Source organism: Trachurus trachurus (genome assembly GCF_905171665.1).
Source record: "Trachurus trachurus genome assembly, chromosome: 2".
NCBI classification, from domain to species: Eukaryota; Metazoa; Chordata; class Actinopteri; order Carangiformes; family Carangidae; genus Trachurus; species Trachurus trachurus.
This window is the reverse complement of record NC_139914.1, coordinates 8,829,775-8,851,283: the sequence shown is the minus strand read 5'-3', so window position 1 is coordinate 8,851,283 and position 21,509 is coordinate 8,829,775. Positions and strand designations below refer to the sequence as shown.

The 21,509-nt window shown below is 42.5% G+C and overlaps 3 protein-coding genes across 3 annotated transcripts in view; all 3 read right to left on the bottom strand.

Annotated features, from left to right (window-relative positions):
* Positions 1 to 350: 350 nt before the first annotated feature.
* On the bottom strand, positions 351 to 2,786 carry LOC311000543 (2-oxoglutarate receptor 1-like). Its single transcript, XM_083991282.1, has 2 exons — positions 2,749 to 2,786; positions 351 to 1,611 (listed from the first exon to the last, which is right to left on the bottom strand). Exons 1-2 carry the CDS (start codon positions 2,767 to 2,769, stop codon positions 601 to 603), a joined length of 1,032 nt encoding a protein of 343 aa, XP_083847408.1. The 5' UTR covers positions 2,770 to 2,786; the 3' UTR covers positions 351 to 600.
* A 1,248-nt stretch (positions 2,787 to 4,034) lies between these two features.
* On the bottom strand, positions 4,035 to 9,910 carry LOC310995777 (kelch-like protein 41b). The gene is made up of 6 exons (XM_083984902.1): positions 8,549 to 9,910; positions 7,801 to 7,958; positions 7,250 to 7,357; positions 5,943 to 6,128; positions 5,296 to 5,442; positions 4,035 to 5,202 (listed from the first exon to the last, which is right to left on the bottom strand). Exons 1-6 carry the CDS (start codon positions 9,662 to 9,664, stop codon positions 5,091 to 5,093), a joined length of 1,827 nt encoding a protein of 608 aa, XP_083841028.1. The 5' UTR covers positions 9,665 to 9,910; the 3' UTR covers positions 4,035 to 5,090.
* Positions 9,911 to 12,085: 2,175 nt separating this feature from the next.
* The window catches only part of LOC310996397 (uncharacterized protein), a gene marked incomplete at its 5' end in the record, with an annotated part of 28,956 nt that continues 19,532 nt past the window's right edge, over positions 12,086 to 21,509 (bottom strand). The window contains 10 exons of the mRNA XM_083985772.1: positions 12,086 to 12,911; positions 16,185 to 16,398; positions 16,517 to 16,782; positions 17,294 to 17,851; positions 18,045 to 18,081; positions 18,186 to 18,221; positions 18,355 to 18,435; positions 18,913 to 18,981; positions 19,079 to 19,147; positions 21,336 to 21,404. Coding sequence (XP_083841898.1) covers positions 12,703 to 12,911; positions 16,185 to 16,398; positions 16,517 to 16,782; positions 17,294 to 17,851; positions 18,045 to 18,081; positions 18,186 to 18,221; positions 18,355 to 18,435; positions 18,913 to 18,981; positions 19,079 to 19,147; positions 21,336 to 21,404 — 1,608 coding nt within the window. The 3' untranslated portion in view covers positions 12,086 to 12,702. The remainder of the gene's footprint in view (positions 12,912 to 16,184; positions 16,399 to 16,516; positions 16,783 to 17,293; positions 17,852 to 18,044; positions 18,082 to 18,185; positions 18,222 to 18,354; positions 18,436 to 18,912; positions 18,982 to 19,078; positions 19,148 to 21,335; positions 21,405 to 21,509) is intronic.

The following is a 21,509-nucleotide window of genomic DNA, read 5'->3' as shown; positions in this document are numbered from 1 at the left end:
TGACTCTTTTAAACAGGAACAACAGAACCATTTTATTAGGCTATAGCCTATATTATATATTTTCCACCTTTGCCGAGCATAAGGTTTGTTCTGAATTAAATAAAAGCCTGTCCCATATAGACGCGTGTCTCTATAGACGGCTCCTATGGATAATCAGCATGATAATCCAACGGATTTGATCTGTCCCGAAAAATCCGTTGTTGTGATAGACTCATGTGTTTTCATAATGTATCATAAAGTGGATACAATCACCGCAACTCTGTCTGGAGCTTCGCTACTTTTATTTCCGTCTCCTTGGTAACAGTAACCCCCGGTACAAGGATTTCAAAATAAGGGCACACTGAACATCATAAAACATTACACTTAGCTTGAGCTAGCCACACTTTTCCAAGTTTCTTTCTTTTTAAAAGCTTAAAAAAAATAAAAATAAAAAAATAACTGGAAAAAAAGAAGTGTTGAGTACACATGTGTAGACACAAAAATAATATCCAATATAAAAACACACTTTTACACACACAGAAGGGCATAAATCAAAACAAAAACACAGATAATGTACCCAGTAGGGTCAAAGGTCAAGGGATGGTGTCGGACAGGTGTCGCTCACTCAGCAGGTGTGTCATGGCTGCCTTGTTGTTGACGGCCAGGTGGCCGGAGCAGCGACCTGGCCTTGGTCAGCCAACGTTCAGGGTTAAAAGCGCTGAGGAAGGCCTTCCTAAACTTGTCCCCTGACAGAGTGTACAGAGCCAGGTTGAAGACAGTGTTGAGTCCAGCCAGAGGCCTGGAGATGATGTACAGGGTGTCAACAATGTTGTACATCATGCAATCCGGGTTTTCCATTTTGCGCGTTTCTATTCGCAACACACGCAGGATGTGATAGGGCAGGAAACACACCACAAAAACCACCAGGACCAGCACGGTCACTCGTCGTGCTCGCATCCGACAAGGACTGGTTGTGTAAGGCCCGTGTGTTAACTGTTTGACTATCCCAATGTAACACATGAACACCACCACCAGGGGAAGAAGAAACCCAACAGCGGTGAGCAGCCAGCTGTACAGGTACATTACTTTGGTTAAAGGCTCAGTGCTTGCGAAGTCCAAGCACCTGTTCTGATCTTTGTCCAGTGATATAATCCGCAATATGTTAATGGTTCCTGCAGCAGCAATGATCCAGACAGCTGTGCACGCACATATACCCCACAGCTTCTGCTCCACCTGGGCCGCCATCAGAGGCTTCAACACCACCACATAGCGGAAAACGGCGAGACACGTCAGGAAGAGGATGCTCCCGTACAGGTTGAAATGAAACCCGAAGCGCACGTATCTGCACATGAAGCCACCGAAGGCCCACCGCTCCCCGCTGATATAGTAGTGGACCAGGAAGGGCATGCTGAGGACGTAGAGGAGGTCGGTCAGCGCCAGGTTGACCATGATGATGCTGCTGCTCTTCCAGGGACGCAGCTTCGTCACGTAGATGCTGATGGAGGTTACGTTTCCCACCAGGCCCACGGTGAAGATGATGGTGTAGGAGACGGACAAGAAGTAGCGTCTCACCAGCTGGGTCATATCGCTACAGTTGGAGGGTGTTGTGAAGTTTCTGTCCATAGCTGAGCCCTGTTTGGCACAAAAACAACAGTTTTACAAACCAAATTTATTGTACAATTAATAAAAAATCACACAATGGAGGCACCTTTTGTTGGATTTGAGATTAAAATAGCTAAAATTCATCTGGTTTGCATGTAAACCAGCAGTTGCTGAATACATTAACACACAAATACACAATTTCCACTCTCTCTTTCCTCTGTTTTGGTCTCCACCAGTCTTTGAAAACATCTCATTATGCTAATTATTATAGGAGCAGAAGAAGGCGACATAGCTTAAAATAAAGAGAGATAAAATCAGAGAGAACAGGAAGTTGTGGTGAATGGATAAATAAAAAAATACAGGGCTGTGATGTTTGATACCCATGTTAAAGTAGCACTTACATTACATGGTGTTATTACAGTAACCATACCAACAAAGGCAGACTAATGCTGAGGATGGATATTACTGGGCATTATTAGAGTAACCATGGCAATTCAGGTAGGTATTTACTGTTGTAACCATGATAACAGAGGTCTAGTAACTATAATGGAGGAGATAGGCTATATAAGTACTTTTTCAGTCCTCAATATAATACCAAGGACATTTTCAAATATGAATGAATACTAGGTTAATGCTTTTTTTAATGAATGAATGAATATTACAACTCTTTTCAAATGAATACATACATTTACAATGTGTGTTTTCGGGTGGAAGGAAAAATAGACCAGGAGTGAATCATGATTCCCTTCTTCCTCACCTGTCATATCACTGTCAGTGGCAATTACTGCCTGAAGAAGGAAGGAGAGAGTCGAGGGGGTAGAAAAAAAATGCAAAGCAAAACAAAAGGTGAGGAAAGAAACAAACAGTCAAGGAAACTCAATTGGGAAGAAACAAACTAACAAAAATCGTCTTCTTTCCTCGTCAACAATGTGGTAAAGCTCTCAGGGTGTGACAGCACCTATGGCATCCTGGCTTGATGGCAGCATCCTGTTAGGCTGCTCTATGTGTAAAGATGTGTGAAGTGTCAATTACACAGAGAATATTGATTATAAATTACTATAAAAACACATTTTATGCTCAAGCTGAATCCAGGTGTATGTGGTAGTGGTGAATCACAAAACACAGACACAAAGGCAGAGTTTGAAAAACAGTTTTTTTTCTACTCACTTTTTGTTCCAGTGTCCTCATCAGCGTTGCGTTCACATCCATTCCTCCGTCCTCTGTCGTTCCTCCTCCTACTCACTCCTCTTCCCTTCTAGTTTTCCGCACCCAAGGGGAAACTCCAGAGTGTTTTTTTCCCCATGTTTTAAAGCCCACCCTTGTGTGCTTTACCTTCAGCAGTGTGCCATCTACTTCCTGGTGTCATGCTTGAGCTGATAAAAGCTCAAGAGTCCCTTTTTATTTACACAGATCAGGTTTCAGGTGAACTTGTGGAGAAGAGAGCGAAAGGCCTGTCCAACAACAATCACTGCTTCTCGCCAAATTAAACCGTCCAGTGCACCTTTTGTTAGAGGACGACAACAAACATCTCAGTAGTTTCTACTGGGCGCTTTGTTATTTCTTCAAACAGGCATGGGAAAAACTTAAAGTGACACTGCAGGTCTAAATTTGGCACAGATACAGAAACTTGGTTTCTGATTAAAGCGATAAGGAAGTTTAAAGTTTGATGGGAATGCCTCAAAAACAGCACAGTGACTAAGCGTTGTTATTTTTCAGACCTTATACCCTAACCAAATAGGGTCAGCTGTTAGTGTTAATAAAAGGTTATTAATTACTTAATGCTGAAACTTTAAAACAAGTAAATCTTTTTTTTTGCCCATTCACTGCATGCAGCTTTACACTGGAGCTTCTGTGTATAGGCCTTACACTCCTTCCTTCAAAATAAAACTACCCTTGTGCGCTGACAGTTACACCACAGTGGATTCCAGTGGGACAAATAATTTGAATTTTTATCACCCATGTAACAGCACTTACCACTTCAACAGACGGGGGTTTAGGGGACAGACGTTGGCAAATTATCACCCTGTGAAGCTAAAATTATGAGCGTGTTAGCTTAGCATCAGTTTAAGTCTCCATTTGGAGTCATTTGGAATCAGCAGATCTATTATTCACTGTCATTTTATCACACATTTGATGATTTTTTGCCATCTCCCTCTTGGACCTGCTGCGTCTGCAGGTAATCCACCACACTGCTGCTGCTCATATAGTATTCAACTTTTCCCACCAGGTTTTTCTACACCTTACATTCAAATCACAGCTCTGGTGCTGGTTTTACAGTGAAGGAAACAACTCAGGACTTGGAGCACTTATACTGTAGAGGGGAACATGATTACAGTCATTTGTCTAAAAAGGAAGCTTGGAATGATGTCTCGCTCTTATTCCTGCGCGGTTTGAATCCATTTACTGTAACACACTTTGGACAGAAGCATCTACCAAATGATCGAAATTTAATGTAATTATGCTTCCATGCTCACAAACTAGTTGCTGACTTGTATGTACAAAGGGAGAAAGTTGTCTTTAGCACAACTACTAACACTGTGTTAGCCACTGCTAGTTACAGCTAACAAACATAAAGCGCATATACTGTACATATATTTATTTTCTATTTTAACTCATAACATACCTTGATTTCAAAATGTAAAACAAAGTGCATGCAGCCTTTTCCAATTTGATTTTTAATCAGTGGAGGCAGCAGAAATTTGAATTACAATTAATCACATTTTTGTTGCTCCTTTTTAATTATTCATTTAAAGCATAGCTGCCATCCTTAATACACCTTCCCATCTCCTTTATAGCTGTACTACAGGGGGTGCAAACTGCACACCACAGACCATAATGAAAACCTATTGATTTTTAGTGAGGTGTGATTTCCTTTGGTGTGGTGTTATCCTATTCATTTTCCTGGAAAAAGCAAACCTTCTTGCACAGTAGTAACTCACAATCATGCTGTCACACCGACAATTGTGAGATGCTTGAAGCTACTTACGCTGGATTTAAATGTCAAGGCTTCTTACTTACTTGTTACCTGAAAGTACAAAGAAGCTCTATATATATATATATATATATATATATATATATACGCGTGTGTGTGTATTTTTCTTCCTCAGCTGCCCCCGACATGTCGGCACGGTCTCTTTTCTGTCATGCCACCTCTTTGTAGATCAGACAAAATAAAAACCGTAACAGAAGCCAAAGTTTACGAATGTTTATTTTACAAAAGAAGAGCTAGAAATGAAGTAAACAGAAGTTTATAGATCAATCTAAATGGCGGATTTTTTTTTTTTTTTTTTAAATACTGTGGGGGATGTTGCAGTCTTTGAAGAGGCAGCAGAACAGAAGTGTTTATAGTACAGATAAAAATCATCTGAGCTCTGAGAAAAATTAATGTCAAAGATCAACTTGACAGAGAAGATGTGTGTGCAGAGGATGAGTTGCCTTGGTTGCAGCTTTTGTTTTGCAGGGGCCCGGTTGGAGGGTGGCGGCTGGGGTCTTGTTAAGAGTGCTTCTGTTTACAGCTTGGGCATCCTGGCAGCGTTGAGGCGCATGGACACACAGGAGGAGCCGGCAGCGTAGCGCATCTCCCTCAGCATGCCGCTCCACTGCTTCTTATCCTCCTCGAACCTAACAAGAGGAGGAGGGGAGGAGTCGGATGTCAGAGGGGTGACAGAGAGGAAAACATCCCGTGATAGTCCAATAACCTGAGAGAAAACTTACTGCCAGACATCAGTGACCTCTGTGGGAGCCACCTGCTTGTCCTCCGCCTGAATCATGGCGAAGCCGCCCACCGCGTACAGAGAGCCGCTGTTGCTCACCAGGTTGACGGAGCTCCTCTCCTGAGGAAACTCTGTGAAGGGCTCCCACCTGAGGAGACACAGCAGTTGGAGAAGGTCAAGTCTAAGATGGAGCTCTATGTTGAAAATTTAGATTTTTTTTACATAAAGAAACTTTTTTAACAGTTTACCCACAATAAAAGTTAACAGTTTTTCCTTATATATATATAAAATGACAAGAATAAGTAGTTCGTTGACATGTCTCATGAACAAAGATGTTAGCCGAGGTAAGCTGTGAAGCTCTGACACAACTAACTGGAAGGCGTTACTCTTAATCAGCATGCAACACTCACAGTAATTAACACCTTTTATTTCCGCAGTTTGTGGCTATACCTCAAATTATTACTGGATCTTTAATTCACACTTCAGTTGTGTTCGTGTGCTTTGTTTCTAAAGAGAAAACCACAGAATTGAAAAGAAAACTGTCGTTGTAAGAGTCGGTTAGTAGAATTAATTTCCATAAACTCCTTTGAGTAACTGGTTGTTATTTCACAACTTTATATTAAATTGTATATTGTAAGTGAATCCTACTTGTTTGCTGTGAAGTCGTAGGTTTCACACATCGGAGTGAGGCCTTCCTCGTTGACTCCACCGGCCACGATGATCTTGCCGTTGTGGATGACGGCTCCGAACATGGCTCTGGGCGTCTTCATGGCCGCCAGCTCCCTCCACTCCGACTGCTTGTGATTGTACGTAAACACCTTGTTGAGAGCTTTGCTGTGGAGACACAAGGGGGCGAACACAACACAGTCATACAAACATCCTGCAGGTCCACGGGGTGAGTTTTCTTTTCTTTTTTTACAGCCACGCTATAATGAATAGACGCTGAAATCTTTTGTATCTTAAGATTGTTCACAGGAATTCACAAAAACATCCTTGTTTCTACAGATAAAGAAGAAAGCTTATCATATAATAAACAATGAGGTCATTTGGAATACATTTGATTTGTACAGATAATTACTCAGAGACTTACTTCACGTATTAATCACTAAGGCTGAACTGAACTGATAACACTACAAAGATGTATTGTTGTTGCAGATTTGTACTACAAAGAGCTGTTTTAGCCCAGGTGCAGTATTTATTTATCTGTATAATCTCACTTGAACGTGAATTTGCACAGAAAGTAAATTGAAGTACTGGATGTGTTATGGTCAGGTTATGATTATGCTTTGTCTTCCCAAATATTGCTTGTTCCTTTTCTGAATGTATGTATTTTTATTTGTCAGATTCCATATTTTTATGATGAATAAAGCCATTTAATACTGATGTTTGTTCTCTTTCTGTCACATGATTTGGGCTTTACTCATGCAGTCACTGTCCTGGTGTAACTCACAGCTTTAATTGTGTCCTGGTTGATAATGAATTACATGTTGGGTTGCCTGAAGAGACACTGATGAAGACTCTCACACCTTCTTTTTTTGCGAGCCCCGAATGTGATACAGTGCAGGACACACACACACACACACACACACACCTATTTCCAGGGCAGTGCAGCTCCCTGGAAGCTGGAGACACGACACACTGATCTTATGGTTTGTTGACTTTTATATATTTTGCTTCCGATTTTTGTAAAGCTGTGAATCGCACTCTGTCGTGTCGTTTAAAAAAAAAAAAAAAATCAGATTGTGTGTTAACACTGCGACACAACAATAGTTGCACAAACTCACTATCTTCCATTGCATTAACTTATCAACCCATCCTGGCCTGCAGCAGTGTAAATGTTGTCTATAATGTGCCGTGTGTCCCTGCAGTCTGTCAGGATGATGGACTACAAACAGCTGCAGCTCACTATGTAAGGTCTCACTCACACACACACACACACACACACACACACTCACTTGTCATCTGTCTTCCCTCCGATGCAGTAGACCAGTCCTTTGTGGGAGACGACAGCGTGGCCGTGGATCTTCAGAGGAAGCTTTTTGGTCTCACTCCACTTCATCTTACTAAAAAACAAAAAGGACATTGAAGTGATAATGTTGAACAGCTTCATTCAGTCAGCGTTATTCTGTTGTTTTCTGTTGTTTTCTGTGTGGTTAATTACAACAAACATGTTTTCCCATGAGCCAAATCAATCTGTGTGTATGTAAATGAATATATCATTATAGATATATTCAAACTTAAAGAGAGGCGAAAAGTGATCTATAATTACTTATTCAGTACAGATTAAGAAGGTGAGATCACATCAAATGGTGACTAATTAAACAATGGCACCACATTCCCCCACTATTGTTTTTTCTAAAGGAACAAAGTTAGCTAATTTCCTGAAGTTAATTATCACCTGAAAACTTTACCAGAGGTGAGACAGAGTGAGAAACAGTGGAGGAGGAACAGTGAGGCTATGAAAAGAAGAAGAAGCAGCAACGAGGAGGCAAATAATATCACTAACTCAACATCGTAGCACATCACAGTGTCCAGAGACTCGTTGGTCTGGAGATCTTTTCCAGCCACGGCGAACAGGAAGTTCTCGCTCTCTCCGATGTTGAACAGGCATCTGGGAGAGGGCATGGGTGGGAGGGCCGCCCATTCCGACGTCAGCGGATCCAACTGTGAAGGAAAAGCAGTGCTACACATTAAAACATGAGCCTCTTAGTGCCCATTAGCTCCCTCATAAAGAGGAGGGTGAATCACAGCACTGTATGAGATCCACTTATTGATTATGCAGTAAAAAATACAGGTTTTTAAAAGTGGGATTATGACGTCTGTGTCATTTAGACCTCATAGCACTTTTTTTTGTCCGATTTATTTGTGCTTTGAGCTCCATTAATATGTTCAAATGAAGGACAAGTAGTCTATGAATGAATGAAAATACACTAGGATGCACAGTTTGCACATATTTGAAGTTAAATCCATGACACAGTTCATTTAGTTTAGCAGAAAGACCAGGAAAAAAAAAGCTATAAAGCATAAAAAAAATACCATATTGGAATAACGTGCAAATGCTGTGTTGACACTGAACACATGCAGCATTAGCAAAGACACCTTTAATTCAGATTTAATGCAGGTCATGTTTAAAGAGGACATATGGAATTGGTATTGATTTGACTCTTGGCACAAAAAGTAATATTTCCCAAAATTATTTCATTTCTTATACAAAACTATAATAAACCAGAGTGGAGTCAAGTCGACCTACTCACCAAATAGAAATAACACTGCAGAGGCACGGCCTTGTTCTCCTCATCCACAAACAGTCCACCGATGAGGTACAGCTGGTTCCTCTTGGACACCAGGCTGACGTGGTTGCGTGGCACCTGCTCCGACATGGCCGCCAGGAAGCACTCGTTCTCGCCGACGTCGTAAGCCACCGCCGCCGTGTCGTTGATCATCACGATGAAGTCGCGCGCGTACATGCCGTGTCTGCGGTTGTCGTTCAGGAAGCCGGGGAACGGGCTGTCGTCGTCCTCCTCTCCTCCCTCCTTGTCTGCTCCTTCCTCTCCTTCCTTCTTCTGGGGTTTCTCCGGAAGTTTCCCCTTGTAGGCGTCCCTGATGACCTGGATCGTCTTCTGCAGCTCCGGGTCGGCCTTGATGATGTCGTCCGTCTCCACTTTGTCTTTGAAGTACTTCTCCGGCAGCAAGCGGAAGCGAATGCAGTTGAACGCATCCTTCAGGACCTTGATGCGCTTGTCCTTGTCGAAGCGGGTCCAGGCCATGACCGCCTCGAACACCAGCTCCTCCTTCTCCACGTTCAGCGAGTCCCCACCGATGATGGCGAACAGTTCGTGGGGCGCCAGCTTGAGGAACTCCTCGTCTTTGTAGAGGGCCTCGAAGCGGTCGGCGATGAAGTTGCGCGCGGCCACGGCGAGTCTGGGACAGTTGAGGACCAGGCCCATCCTGAAAATGGCCATGCAGTTGCCGATGGACAGCTTCTTCTGGAGGTAGTTGACGCACACGGTGAACACGGAGGGGATCTGGAATCTGTTGGCCACAGCGACGATATCCTGCACGTTCTCGTCGGTGAGGTCGATCTCGGCGGAGTAGAGGTACTGGATGATCATGTCCAGGATGGAGGGGTTGACGTCGTCCAGCACCACCTCCTTGGTGTTCTCCACCTCCTTCCCATCCTCTGTGAAGAAGATCTCCCTGAAGTACGGGCTGCAGGCGGCCATGATCAGCCGGTGGCAGGGGAAGCTGCGGTCGCCCACCTTCAGGGTGCAGTCCACAAACTTGTTCTCATTCAGCAGCTCCTTCAGCCCGTCCTGGAGCAAGGTGCTCTGGAACAGGCGCAGCTCCTCCTTGATGGCGTTGGGGTCCATGGCGAGTCAGGAGGGGAAACGAAAGGGGGTTTGTGGAAAGAGGAAGGAGACAGCGGTGGTGGCGGCCACAGGTCCTTTTGGCAGTAGGTCCTGGCTGGAAAAGGCAGAGCAGAGAAAAGGGTCCCGGTGTGAAGACCCTGCAATTTAATCCTGTCCCGGTCTAAATATAGCCTCCTCTACCCCCCCCGCCTGCTCCGGCTCTGGTGGAATCTGACTGGGCCGAATCACAGGCCCTCGGCTCGAGCAGCTGCTGTCACAGACTGAAAGAAGCAACTGGCTGCCCGGGCCGGGGATATGCCACCATGATTCAGCTCCAGGAGTGTCATGTGTCATGTGGCAGGGCCAACAGCAGAGAGACAATGCTGTCAAAGCCCTCAAATAGCACGCCCCAAACCGAATGTATGACTGGGAGGATATTTAGAGCAGTCACACTCGCATCCACAAATATGTGCATTTCTAGTCAATCATGCATGTATTCTTTTCACTGTTCGGGCCAGTTTCACTGAGCTGATCCACTTTGTATAATAATAATAATCATCATCATCATAATCACATAAACAACATAATTACATACAGCTGATTTTACCCGATTATTCTGAAAATCTGTTGGTCTCATTTACAGTAATATATGACAAGAAAAAGAGGAAATACTCACATTCAGGAGAGGTGAAAGTTGTCAAATATTGCGCATCTTTTCTCAAGAAATTCCTAAAATATGATCAAAATAGTTGCAGATAAATGCGGCAGAGGGAAATTGTACAGTTGTTTTCATTTTTAAAGGTCAATTAATGTTATTTTTGTTTGTATATCTAGGTATTTCTAATTTACTGTTCATGTGTATACATTATTTGAGGAAAAAGGTAGTTAAATCAGCCTTACGGTAATTCTGGGGCATGCTATAGTTACTCAAATGAACCACCACAGTCTTGGTCCATTTTATCTTATTTTATCTTATCTTATCAGTATTATTAAAGTGAGTCTAAACGGCACAAAGAGACTGAGCTAAAAATGGAGCAGAAAAAGTTGGGGTGCAGCAGCTGTGTTGCAGAAACAGGTGACAACCACACATCCAAGCAGATCTGTGTCCACCAATCAACATGGTGTTGCTTTTCCCTGCTGGATGGATTATTGTCAAGCTGTGTTGTGTATCTGTGTGTGTTGCTCTGCAGTCTGCACTAAAACACTTTAAAATGGACTTCAATCATTTCAGAGCTGAAAACATTAATCTCTTTTCCTTCTTCTTGGAGATAAACGGTGTCAATTTGCCCACTTTGCTATGTATTTTCATATAACATCAGGCTATTAAAGAAGGCTACTACTCATGTGCCAGGATCAATAGGATCTTATATTGTTAAATCTTATTTCAGAGGTCTGATAAAGCGTGAGGAGTGTGTAGAGTTAGGTAACGTTTCTCCCGTGGGCAGCACTAAAGATAGATCAGACTATGCCACTTGTCGAGGAGTGTCTACCAAGTAATTTAAGCAGAATGAAACAGCAGGTTCTGTGAAAGAAAAGCTCTGCTACAGTACCTCCCCGAAGCTACAGCAGATGAATTAAGCAAAGTTTTTAAAAAAAGGTTGTGCAAATATGTGCTCATTTTTGTGTCAGTGACAGTGTTTAGGGTCTGTGTGAAAATGAACCTCAGGTTCAATGTTGTAAAGAAGCAAAACAGCTGTTTAATTAAGATTTTCTAATGAAAAAACACAATAGCTTTCAAAAATGTAGATTATTTTCATACTTATATTGAGTCAGTACGTTATTAAATGAAACAAGCAAACGCTACATGTATAGAAAACAAATAACCCTCCTGTTTTATCATGTACATCCAGTCTAAATCTAATTATCACTAAATGCTAATTGACCGCCAGCTCTAGAGTTTGGTTTTACCAGTAAAGTGACTTTTTAAAGGACCTTTTCTGACCGTCCCGTCCCCCCTTACTAATCATTTTCATACTGTCCTTTAATGAAAATGTGACGCATCTTCCCAAATTAGTTTGGATCCTGTTTATTAAAAACGTTTGACATCAAATGTTGACAATATAAAATGAGATTGATGCAGTCAGCAGCGTGTGAAATGCTGCCTATTCAGTTTACAGCATGTGTTACCCCCAGTAGAGGGCAGTGTGTGTGTGTGTGTGTGTGTGTGTAAGAAGTGGAACAATGTAAACACAAAACATCACATCTTCAAACATTCAAATGCAATTCATATAAAAACACAACAAACTATATTTTACTGATATAAGAGGCTGCGTGTTATCGGTTACTGTGATTATGCTTAAACACCAATATCCCTTAAGAAATTAATAACTAATAGATAGGTTATTTTTTTTAATGGCGCATTGATTGACTGATTGAATGTATGTATGGCTGTGACTTTGATAAGGCACTGGCGTTACTATTATTATTATTGATCATGTTGAGAAACCTTCCCAGTACTCACAGACTGTGTATAAAAATAATAAAAAATAAAAAATAAAGATCATGTCCCATAGGTGTGGGGATCCCCAGGGAGCTCTGAGTGCTCATCTGTATTCCTGAGAAGTGTCACCTGGACTAGATGCTTTTTATAAAAAATACAAAAAAACAATGGAGGTATATATCAAAAGTAGGCTCTTTTGTTTTGTACTCAGAGGAGGGGGATTTAACAATACGGTTTTATAGGAGGGGACGCTGAGACAGGAACTATACGTAATGTAGTAGTGATGTGGAACATCAGTGTATGTAGATGCCTGAGAATTATGCAAAAAAAGAAACAAAAAAAACCTTACATAACCCTGTGAAAGAGACTGGAATTAGCTGCCCCTCCTTGAAGTATCTACAGCAGATGTATGGCAGATGCCTTCACTCAGCCTTCTGGAGAAAAGAGCCAATACTCAAACATTTGGAAATAATAATGAGACTGTTCTGCCCCCATTTCAGCAGAGGAAATTACAAAAGGAAAAGAAAAAAATATCAAAGAAAATGACACATTAGCAGGATGACAGGGAGGCTGTGAATGACATACTAGATGATTCTGAAGTGGTGGCAGCAGGGATGAATCATGAGAGTGTACCAGCGTGTCTGGCGATCACACACGTCCTCTTGCACTCCTCCTCTGTGTCAAAGCGATTCTTGTTTCCGTTGCAGCCTCCGTACCAGAACTGGGCGCAGGCGTTGGCTTGCTTGTCGTAATACCAGCGGATGTTGTAGTCCCGACACGTGCCCTGGTCCAGAACCAGGCCGCAGCGAGGGTCCAGCGGCACGGTCTCTGCACACGCAGAAAAAAGGAAAAAGGTAAAGGTACTTTATTTGTCACATATACAGCTAGTACAGTGAAATTCTTTCTCTGCATTTAACCCATCCCTGAGGAGCAGTGGGCAGCCACGGTGCAGCGCCCGGGGACCAACTCCAGATTATGAGCCAGTGCCTTTGGTCAGGGGCACTGACTGGAGGATCAGGCTAGCTGGCATGTTTTTAGAAAAGAAGTTAAGGTTATACTTGTACCTTCAAGCAGGATCACAGCAGTTTAGAGAGGAACTATGCAGGATTTTTTTACCTTAAAGGGATAGTTCAACATTTTGGCAAAGAGGCCCATTGCCATAATCCCTAATTTTTCGCGTGATAAGATTACATACAAAGTCAATGTAAAGACGCGAATGGACGCAAATTTGTGCCGGCGGCGCGAATGATGCGTAGTGTAGCTCTGAGCAGCTCACGGCTCTGCTCCGCCATTCTAAAAATATCTTGCACCGATAGGGATTATGGCAATGGGCCAATTTGCCAAAATGTTGAACTATCCCTTAAACTATGCTACATTCTGCCTTCCACCTAATGTCTCTTGGCTGAAAACCAACAAAAATGTGCCCTGTAACCCGTAATCTCTTGTTTATGACAGATAAGACTACACAAATATACACATTGTAACATCGTACATGATATATAACGTTAATCCACTGCTCCATGGATTAATATCACACCAGTCCTGAAACCCGCTCTGTTGTTGTACTTCCTGCTAAAGTAGGCGTCTCCACACAAGGTGAAAACAACACTGCTGTGCTGCTGTCTCAGCTTGTCGTCATTGACCTCTGCAACTCTTCACCTACCCGACCTCATTACAGGGTCTGTCAATCACAAAAGCACCTATCATCATAACCCTGGGGGTCGGGGGGCCATAAGCTTTTAACACTCCTGCCTTCCCTGTGTTTGCTGCAGATTCAGGGAATGTTTTATTTTGAAAAGGCTGCATTAAGGAAAGCCGGGTTCCCTCTGCAGCATCAGCTACAGACACACTGAGTCATCTCTTCCCTTTTGTGGGTAAAAAAAAACCACACACACACACAGATGTAGAGGAAAACTGTGCTGTGAGCTGCTGAACAAACAGGTGACACAGACCCAACTCATCCAACACCTTTGTAAATGTGTCCTCAGACCAGCAGAGTGAGACGTTTTTGATCGGTGATTGTGTGTTTTTAACACTTTCAACCTCGAGCGCGGTGCAGCTGCAGTGTTTCTGTGGTGTTTAACAGCAGCATGATGAACAGGAGACAGCAGGTGTGTTCAGGGTGTCAGTGTTTCTGAAAGATGTCAGAGCATGGAGGAAAAAAAAAAAGGTGGCTCGTAAATTAGCCTGTGCGCCCAGGTGCTGTGTTTACATCAGAGCCTATAAATACTCACATCCGCTGTGGAGACCTGGGCAGAAAAGGTGATTTCACCCTTTCCCTTTAATGACAAAAGCCTGATATCAGTGAGTCTTAGGAAGCTTTAACCACAGTTGACTAACTTGAACCTGCTGCATTTAAAAAAAAAAAAAAAAAAAAACACGACAAGAATGAGCTGAACTGCAGCTGAAAATGATAATTGTGACAGGGAAAGGTTGTAGAAACACTATACAAGTTTGTTTTATCAATTATCTAGCTGTATAATATAATTTTCATCAGTCAAGTATCAACAAATTAAACCTTACAACAGTACTAAGCCCTTACAATCTGCAATCTATCTTATAGATAGATATAGATATCCCACACACTCACATACAGTATGAGTTGAAGCTTTAGACATGAATAAAGCGATCGGAGCTTTTCGAATCCTCCTTGAGACTGAACTGGTTAAAAAAACCTTCACTTTTGCTCTGCGCAGCAAACTCAAAAGGTAAAGTCCATTTAACAGGTTATATAAGTTAAAAATACATCTGCAGAGGTCAGTGAAGTTAATTAGCCCCTGAAGTACACACAGAGGTGAGCACACATTTTCAGGAGATGAGTTGTACGAACCACAATAAGTCCAGCAAACTGGATAATAGGTTATCTAAGCCATCCAGAATGGGGGGATCGTACTTTTTACTTGCATGTTACATAGATTTTCCTCCTGTTCTGTACATTTATCAGTGGCGAAAAACATCCTCAGCATCTGCACTTCACTCGTCACTGTGATGCTAACGTCTTCTTATATAACTCCTCTGCCAGCAGCACATTTTCTTTCTTTCTATCAGCTCCAGTTTGCTTCTATTTGGGGTTTTTGTTGCAGCCCTGTTTCCTATCATTTCATCCACATTCCCATTTCAGAAATCTATGCTGTGAAATCCACATGTACATATTTGTATTATTATTGTAAATATACTATTGTAAAAAAGAAAAAATATGTTTATACTGAAGCCATCTCACTTGTAATTGGCTCCAGCCTCCATGCGGTGCAGCTAATGGATGGATGCGGTTGATGGACTTGCAGTTGCTTGCTTTGTTTTATCCTGGTATATATTTTTATATCATACTGTTTTGTATTATGCAAAGCAAATTCATAAAATGGGAGAGCTGTTTAGGCTGTAAACCTGGTTCTGATTCAGAGTCAGTCTGATGCTGCAGGTTTAAATCAAACCAGAGACCAGATTGAGTTTAAACTAAACGTAAAGTAAAAAAATACAGTAAAGCACAGTTTTATCCACTGCTTTGACCAGAAAATACCTGGACGTGTGCTGACTGTACCCGAGTTGCTTCAGGTATGTCGGTATTTCTTTTTAAATTACACTGGTTTTTAAAACAGTTCTTGTACTTTCTGTTCAGTGCTGGAGGAATGCAGCATTCACATTCATTCATTCATTCATTCATTCATCGTGGAGGTCACACAAGCTGTTGTTTGATTAATCATACTGTATATACGCATTACAATGTGTATATTTGTGTAGTCTTATCTGTCATAAACAAGAGATTACGGTTACGGGGCGCGTTTGTGTTGCGGTGCCGTAGAGACGAGAGCTGGGACACCGGGTCGGAGGCTCTGATCTAACAAGTCAAGTTATTTAACCATCACAATTACTCTGAAGCTGCTTCATTAAGGTGAAAATGTAGCAGAGTTCCTCTTTAGTGGCATTTTTCGTTGTGATTCATCCTGCGTGTTGCCTGCGTCATTTACAGGAAACAGCTCCCCTTGTTTATTTTCTTTTTGGTGATGATGTCTCTCTGTAATTATGATCAGACTGACATCGCACTGACATTTGCACACAAAAAAATTGCAGTACAACTCCAGAGGTATGATGGACTGCCCGTACCTTTGGGGAGAGCTGGCCTTGGGGCAGATCCACCTGACGATGATATGGTGACATTTGTAGAAGATGATGATGATGATGAGGAGGAGGAGGAGGAGCCTCTGGAGTCTTCTCTGGGAGGCGACACCGGTCTGAGGTCGCTCTCACGGTTAAATGTGTCCCCGCGCTCGGTTCCCCAGCGTGTTATATCAGTGTGCACGTTTTGACCTCCTCCACCCTGATGGTGACAAACCCATAGAAACACTGTTGAACACTTGGTGCCTTTAAATATAGATTTTTTTAAATTTAGAAATATAAATATACAGTATGTGAATATTAATTCTTAATCCACATACATGTGCTGTGCTGGAGCCTGTGCTGCCGTGGTGGCTGGTGTCTCCGCGGCCTCCGTGGCTGCTGGTGCTGGTGCTGGTGCTGGTGCCACCATGGTGTCGGCCATTCAGTGTCTCCTGCTCAGTCGTAGGCCGGTAACCATGGCCACCATTGGCATAGTTGCCGTTGATGCCGTTCCTGTGGCCGTTGTAGCCGTTGGTTACTCTGTTGTATATCAGGGCCCCGTTCTCGTCCTCACAGAACTGACTCACCAACTTGGACTCCAGAGCTGAGAGACAGAGACACAGAGATGTTTACATTTAGTTTCAAGTGCACTTTATGCTCAGTGCCAAGTAAGAAACGCTAACATGCCAAAACACCCATGTTTGGTATCTTCTTTTTTTTCATCTATATGATCTGACAATTATTTCTTTCACTTTAACCTACTTTATTAACATATTGGGCCCAAAGATACACAAAAATCACACAGTAGTATAAGCTGATTCAACCACTTTTTTCTGTTTTGAAAAATTACCAACATAGCTCATCCCATCTCATCCCACTTTTATGCTATAAATATTCTTGTAATTATATGGTTTTACATGGTCTATCAACATGAAATGTATTAGAGAGCAAACCAAGACAAATTCCTTGTCACTGGTTGACATGGCAATACATTTTCTGACTGACTGACAAAAACTGTGAGAGAGTTTTAAATCTTCAATATCCCAACCTAAAACAATGAGGGTGATGATTTCCTGCTCACACTAAAACGCCTTCGGAGGCTGCGCTCCTCTCACCTGGCAGGGTGTTGAAGTCGTCGATGAGGAACATGTGCTCGGTGTCGGGGTCGGACGCGATCAGGTTCAGCTCTCTGAGGAACTCGGCCTGCGTCGGGTCTGAGGTGTTCACGATCCCCAGAGCAAACATCTCGATGTTGGCGGCGTGCGCCTCCCGCACCGCGATATCCAGCTTCACCGGCTCCCGTTTGTCCGTCTGGCCGTCGGTGATCACGATGGCCACTTTGCTGACTCCCGTGCGCGAGCTGAAGAAGGCCTCCTGCGTGGCTTTACGGATGGCCGTGCCCGTGTACGTGCCCTCTCCCATGTATGGGATGTTCCTGATGGCCTGCTTGATGTCCTGTTTGGTGATGTAGCGGGCCAAGTTGAAGACCAGCTTCACCTCCAGGCTGTACAGCACCAGGCCGATCCTGGTGGCGTTGCGGCCCACGGTGACGCGGTCGACCAGCGCGTTCACAAAGTCCTTGATGATCTCAAAGTTCTCCGGGCCCACGCTCTCCGAGCTGTCAATGACAAACACCAGCTCCATGGGCCTCTCCTTACACTTGATCCCACATCCTGGAATCACATCACATGAAAACATGAGCTCATGACCGACGTGTCACTTTGACGAGGTTCAGTCTCTGGAATCTGATCTGATGATCCACAGATAAGACGAGAGCGGCTCCGATTCAGAAACCAGAGCTTCTCTTGCAACACAGTCGATACCGAGAGGTGGAAGTAATATTGAAAGGATCATGAGAAACCTTACCACAGATCTCTTTGATCATTCGAATGATGTCCTCTCTCTGAAACAAAAAGACAAACACTGTATGAGCTTCATGTTGAATAGAAAACAGGAATAATCCTCACTATGTGTTAGAATAAATCATGACAAAGTGAAGAGACTCACAGTGAGTCCAGCTTCACCTTTGACACCAGATCGGCCCTAAGATGAGAAACAACAGGTTTTGACAGATTTTGAATGATCAGAACATTATAAATCACATTTCCACAGAGCAGAGGAAGGTTTTAAACTCTCAAAGCGGCAGCCAGCGACACAGGGAGCGGGCTTCACTCACCGGTTGCCCAGGGGTCCCTGAATCGCCCAGGTCTCCTTTGATTCCCTTCAGCCCCCTCTCTCCTGCCGAGCCGCGGTCACCCTGTCACGGCAAAATGTCAGCCATCAGAACATAAAACACACGCACACACACATAGGTCGGCTTTAAAAAGACCAAAACTCGCAGCTAATACGACTCTGTGGAGGGAATTTAATTTTAAATGGGAGGTAATCAGGAGGTCCTTTCACACACCTGAAATTATGGCTAAAAATTTGGCACTGTGCTGAGAAGTTGCTGCCCACACATTGGCAACCAGACACACACATATTTTGGTTTTGCCTGAAAACTGAAAACATTCTGGGAAGAAGAGTTTGAAACACTTTAATAAAGTATTTGGTAGAAAGGGACCCAACGCTGGCTCTACTACTGTAGTCTCCTACAAATACTACTACAACTGCAATTACATGTAGTGTTGTACTGAAAAAATTGAGAAAACAGCAGATAACATGATGATTATGATTCTGTATGTATGAAATAAAAACTAAGTTAAAAAATAAAAAATAAAAGACCAAAACTCACTTTAGCTCCTGGAAAACCCTCTCCAGGTTGCCCCCTCGGTCCTGTCACGCCCTGGGAACCCTGCTCTCCCTGAATCAAGACAAGATGAGGTTGGTTAAGTAAGAGGAATATGCTGGTAAAGTGAAAATCTCTCAGATATAATTCAGCATCAGAATCAATAACAAACCTTTGGCCCTTGAACTCCTTGTCCCTGAGGTCCCGTTGGCCCTGGTGGGCCGGGCCGCCCAGGGTTACCCTGTAAGGCAAAGCATTATGAAAGACATGGTTCTGTTGAATAGTGATGTGAACAGAAATTTTAATAAAATAGAAGATAGAAATAAGTTAAAGGTGAAATGAATCTGTATAAACAGGAGGATAAAACAGTGTAGAGACTTCAGCCTTGGATTTTAAAAAACAGACAGAGAGTTGGAGCAGATCTTCAAGGAGGTCCAGAGATGTGGTGCATTAAAACTTAAAAGGTGCTTGTCCAATGTTTGGGCTCAACTCGAGACAAGAGAGCAGACCTGCTGCCCCAGACAGACACTCTGAGAGATCTGGGCTGCTCATGACGTCAGAGCAGGTCACAAGTGGCTGTGAGGTTTATAAGCTGCGAGAAGAACTGCAACGATGAGTCCCACTCACTTTTATTATGATTCAGCTGCTGATGTCTGATCCATTTCGGTTTCTACTTGTCTGAATTGAAATGTCTAAGATTTCCTGGACCAATGTTATGTATTTCATTGATTTGTGTAGTTTGTTGTTGTTTTAAATGTTTCCACTCACTTTTTTCCAGCTACAAGCATCAAAACTGTTTTGTGTCCTGTCATTATGATATTTATGAATTATGATACATATTTTAAATCTTGGTTGTTTTCAGTCGTTTTAACCAGATGAAGGATGAATGACCAACCATGACCAACACCACGTCACCAACCAACCTCCATCCAGACTCAGAGGCCTCTAGTGGCAGGAAATTACATATTGTACATTTAAGTTAGATGAATGTCCGACATACAGTACCAGTAAGTCCTGTTGTTCTTGTTATGCAGATAATAAATAGATTTATTTGGAGATTATATTCAAATGGCCACTTCTGGATTGTTTTGTTTTTGTTACTAAAGCTTCTTTGTCTCCAAAGAATCTTAATTTAATTGCAGAGAATTTAATCATTCATTTGTTAATGTAATTACTAATTAGTACAAAAGATACTGCACTAAATTAGACCTTTTTAAATCCGATTAAAATCATCTAAATCCCCTCAGAAAGTATTTATTATCATTGTCAACAATTTCCTTTCTTCTGGTTGTATCCTTTAAATGTCTCCTCAGTGAAACAACAGCAGAACTATCCACCATTATTTATGTACAGGGGTGAATGTTGGACATGAAATTAACCTGTTAGCTGCTGTAGGTACGATTTGCTCCTCCATGGGTGCCAATTAAAAAAAAAAACACAACCAAACCCAGCTAATTATCTTTTTTTATGATTATATTGGCTGCTGATATGGGACAGGTTATTATGGACATTTTAACGCTTCATATCCATTAAAAATCACCTGATAAGATGATAGAAAAGGATCCTATTGTGTAAAATCTAACCCAAGAGCTTGTTTCTGGTCCATTGGCACAAAACAGCCATGCAGCACATGTGTAATCAATGACTTCACTTCCTGACCAGCTGTGAAATGATGTGAAACACACTTTGAAAAAGCCTGATGAGGTCTCTAGGAGGGTTTTAATACTGAGTCACGAATTTCTGATATCACAATTTAATTTTCTCGACATAAGGACAGAAGTCTGCCAACACGATGTGCATTTCTTTCCCCCCATCTGATGGCTTTAGTTGAGTCCTCAATTAAATCTTACAGTCTGTGACAGCACTTGGACTTGCAGCAGCAGCAGCAGCAGCAGCAGCAACAGAGACGGTGCTGGTCTGAGGCCTGCGGGGAATCTGGATGTGATATTTACAGGACATATGGGTGCTGGGTGTTTCCTCACCAAGGCCTGTTGGACCAAGTGCTTCTCATTAGACACATATGCCCATGGAGATTCACACTTTGCACCAACGTGTCAGAGTGCTGCTAGGGAAGAAATCATGATAAATACCCAGAACGAATGAACTGGCAGCCTTTGAATATCAGGCCCCTGTGGTGGGCATGTTCACACACACACAGACACACAGACACACGGACACACACACACACAGACGCTCTTTTTTCCAATGTGGCAAACTGACTGACTGCAGCAAAGGCGCAATTCTTCAGAGGGTATGACTCAATCTGCACCATCTGGTTGTACGTGAAATAGTAAGATGTCGTCCTTGAAACTTGTTTGTGGGAAGGAAATATAAAGTCTGCTTTTTTTTCTGAGTTACAAATCGAAAAAGAAAAACTATTTTTTTTCCACAGAAGTGAAATAAGGTAAAAAGTGAAAGTTATCAAGTACCAGAGGGCCTTGGAGTCCTTCGCCTGGAGGTCCGGGTAAACCAGGTAATCCACGGAAACCAACATCTCCCTGCAAAGAGCAGACAAAAAATGAATAAAAGACAAATTAACTCCTGGAAACTCACATTTAAGAACCAAAAAACCATTAATTCAGTTTTACATCTTTTCTCTCTGT